Below are 2,972 nucleotides of genomic sequence, written 5' to 3' on the forward strand. Positions count from 1 at the left end.
GAAATTATACAATACAAGTATACAGAAAAAGTATACAATACAAATATACAGAGAAGCTATACAATACAAGTATACAGAAAAAGTATACAATACAAGTATACAGAAAAAGTATACAATACAAGTATACAGAGAAGTTATACAATACAAGTATACAGAAAAAGTATACAATACAAGTATTCAGAGAAGCTATACAATACAAGTATACAGAAAAAGTATACAATACAAGTATACAGAGAAAGTATACAATATAAGTATACAGAAAAAGTATACAATACAAGTATACAGAAAAAGTATACAATACAAGTATACAGAAAAGTATACAATACAAGTATACAGAAAACTCTAGAACATCAGTATACAGAAAACTCTAGAACATCAGTATAGAGAAAACTATAGAACATCAGTATAGAGAAAACTATAGAACATCAGTATAGAGAAAACTATAGAACATCAGTATAGAGAAAACTATACAATACAAGTATAGAGAAAACTACAAAAGTTATTGAATGATAATATTCCACAATAAGACATAAAGAACGCAATATTTATTCTTTTTACAAGTTTCTGTTTTAACATGAATAATTAGCTTTGTTGTAGTGTTTTTTGACTGGACAAAGTCACACTAGTTTCTGTGTTTAGTGTTTTCTGATGCGCTTTATACTTTAATTGTAATAACCAAAATGAAGATTTATCTCAAAGAAAGACTATTATTTGAAAGAAAAACATTATTTGTAAGATTAGTTTTTCTTAAAGAGCAGTATTCAATTTGAAATAAAAACATTAATCGAGATAACAGAGATATTATCCAAAACAGTTGTTCCCAACCACGGTCGGACCAGCATGCCAAGTGTTTAGGGCGCTCGACTTGCTATCCTTAAGGCCTATCTACAATCTGTGCACTTGTAGCTATATATCATACACTGAGTAGACCTAGAACTATATAGTCCACCCGGTCGTGTTATGCAGATTTTGCTGGTCCGTGGAGTGAAAAAAGGGTGAGAACCTCAGGTCCAGAAAAGTAAATAGTAGTATTACCAGAAAGTTTGGTTTGTTTTGAATTTTGCGCAAAGCTACACGAGGGCTATTTGCGCTAGCCGTTCCTAATTTAGCAGTGTAAGACTAGAGGGAAGGCAGCTAGTCATCACCACCTACCGCAAACTATTGGGCTACTCTTTTACCAACGAATAGTGGGATTCACCGTCACGTTATAACGCCCCCACAACTGAAAGGGCGAACATGTTTGATGGGACGGTGATTCAAACCCGCGACCCTCAGATTGGGAGTCGAGCACCCTAACCACCTGGCCATTACCGGAAAGAAATGCAAGTTACTTCAAAAAACGGTGTTAGCTACAACAAGCACAGTATTGTCCAAGATAAGAGAGATGAGCAGTACTGTTTGAGCTGTATCAACTTACTTAACACACCTGGTGGTAAGTTGATAAATTAAGGGTTGAAAAAACAAATGGAATAGAAAATTCAAACTGACAAAGATTCTTTTTTTTCAAATAATACAATAACAGGTTACTGATCACACTGATGATCAGCTAAGTTAAATGTCATAAAAATACTAAAAGTCTGTATAAAGTTTTGTGAATATAATCTACAGTATATTAACACACAGAATTAGATAAATTACAGTATTAAGCAATAATAATTTTTATTTATAAAAAAACAACTAAAATCTTTAAATACAGATAAATGTTCCCTGAAAAATATGAAATAATTAACAAGTTCTGTTAATGCTAACTATTCTTCGAATACCTACATTAATGTCAGCCCCACCCCGTGACTCAGTGTTAAGTCTGAGGGCTTATAATGCTAAAAGTTGGATTTTGATAGTTGCGGTGAACAGAATTCAGATATCCAATTATGTCTCTTTGTGCTTAACAATAACAACAAACAAATTAATGTCATGTACTTAATTAACGAAACTAATTATACATGCTCGGCCCAAAAAGTAAGTTTGATTGTTTTAGCCACACAATGAGCTATTTGATACTCGAACTCCGGATTTTACTGCTGTGCCATTGAAGTCCATGTAGGTGAAAAGGCGATACTTAACTGCAAAAATCAATTAACATATATAAATTCGATAATATCACGAAAGATTTAAAATTAAATAAATCCAAACCTACCAGGCCATATTCTTTTTCTATGTTTGCTCTTGTCTTCATGAAATTTCTGTAAGAAGGAAAAATATTTGAATAATTTCTTGAAAATTCTTTACTGTTACTATCATTAGAAAAGTAGTAATATCACAGAAATATTCAACTGAAAATCTGGGAAATAATCATTAATTACGTATATTTTCTTGTGAAGTGATAACTGAAGTGCACGAAATAACTAGAAAAACACCATTAATTTTACATAGCCTAACAAAAATACTAAAAAAATCTCCTTCAGTTCAGTCGCCATGACAGTTTTCCGTGACCTTACTCTGCAAAGTTCAAGGTGTCTCCAAAAACAAACTTCCTATCAAATATTAGTCTATGATCTTAAGTTATTGTGATAAAAACATAAACCAACATGACTGAAGTGGTTCGTTCCTAGTCTTCTCAAACTTTTCCCGTCTCCTGGTCTACTATATCTGCCTAGTTTCACGAGTAGCCCAAGGACTGTTTTCAATGAGGGATTTCAATAACACAAGAAACAGGCATCTATCAGATACTCATAATATGAGCTATATTCTCTGATGTAATGTATCACGTTTTTAAATAGCTTAAGGCATAAATGAGTTTTTAACTAATCTACATATACTGCTTACTCCTTAGCCAATGGAGGACTTTGTTCCCCTGCTAGGATTTTTATAGAACATTATTTTTTTTATTGAATTTGCTGAAGCGAATTTTTAACTATTTGCACGTTTTACTGCTAACTCTGCCACGTGATGACGTCAAATATCAGTCATCTGCTTTTGTTATATATTGCACGGCTGTCTGAAATTTGATTTACCTAAATTTTATCCACCTC

The 2,972-nt window shown here is 32.5% G+C and overlaps 1 protein-coding gene across 1 annotated transcript in view; it reads right to left on the minus strand.

Annotated features, from left to right (window-relative positions):
• LOC106472647 (F-BAR and double SH3 domains protein 2-like) overlaps positions 1–2,178 on the minus strand; it is a 41,703-nt gene extending 39,525 nt beyond the window's left edge. The window contains exon 1 of the mRNA XM_013933302.2: positions 2,138–2,178. Within this exon, the coding sequence (XP_013788756.2) occupies positions 2,138–2,176 (39 nt within the window). The 5' untranslated portion in view covers positions 2,177–2,178. The remainder of the gene's footprint in view (positions 1–2,137) is intronic.
• Positions 2,179–2,972: the final 794 nt, after the last annotated feature.

This window comes from Limulus polyphemus, unplaced genomic scaffold (genome assembly GCF_000517525.1).
Source record: "Limulus polyphemus unplaced genomic scaffold, Limulus_polyphemus-2.1.2 Scaffold5490, whole genome shotgun sequence".
NCBI lineage: Eukaryota > Metazoa > Arthropoda > Merostomata > Xiphosura > Limulidae > Limulus > Limulus polyphemus.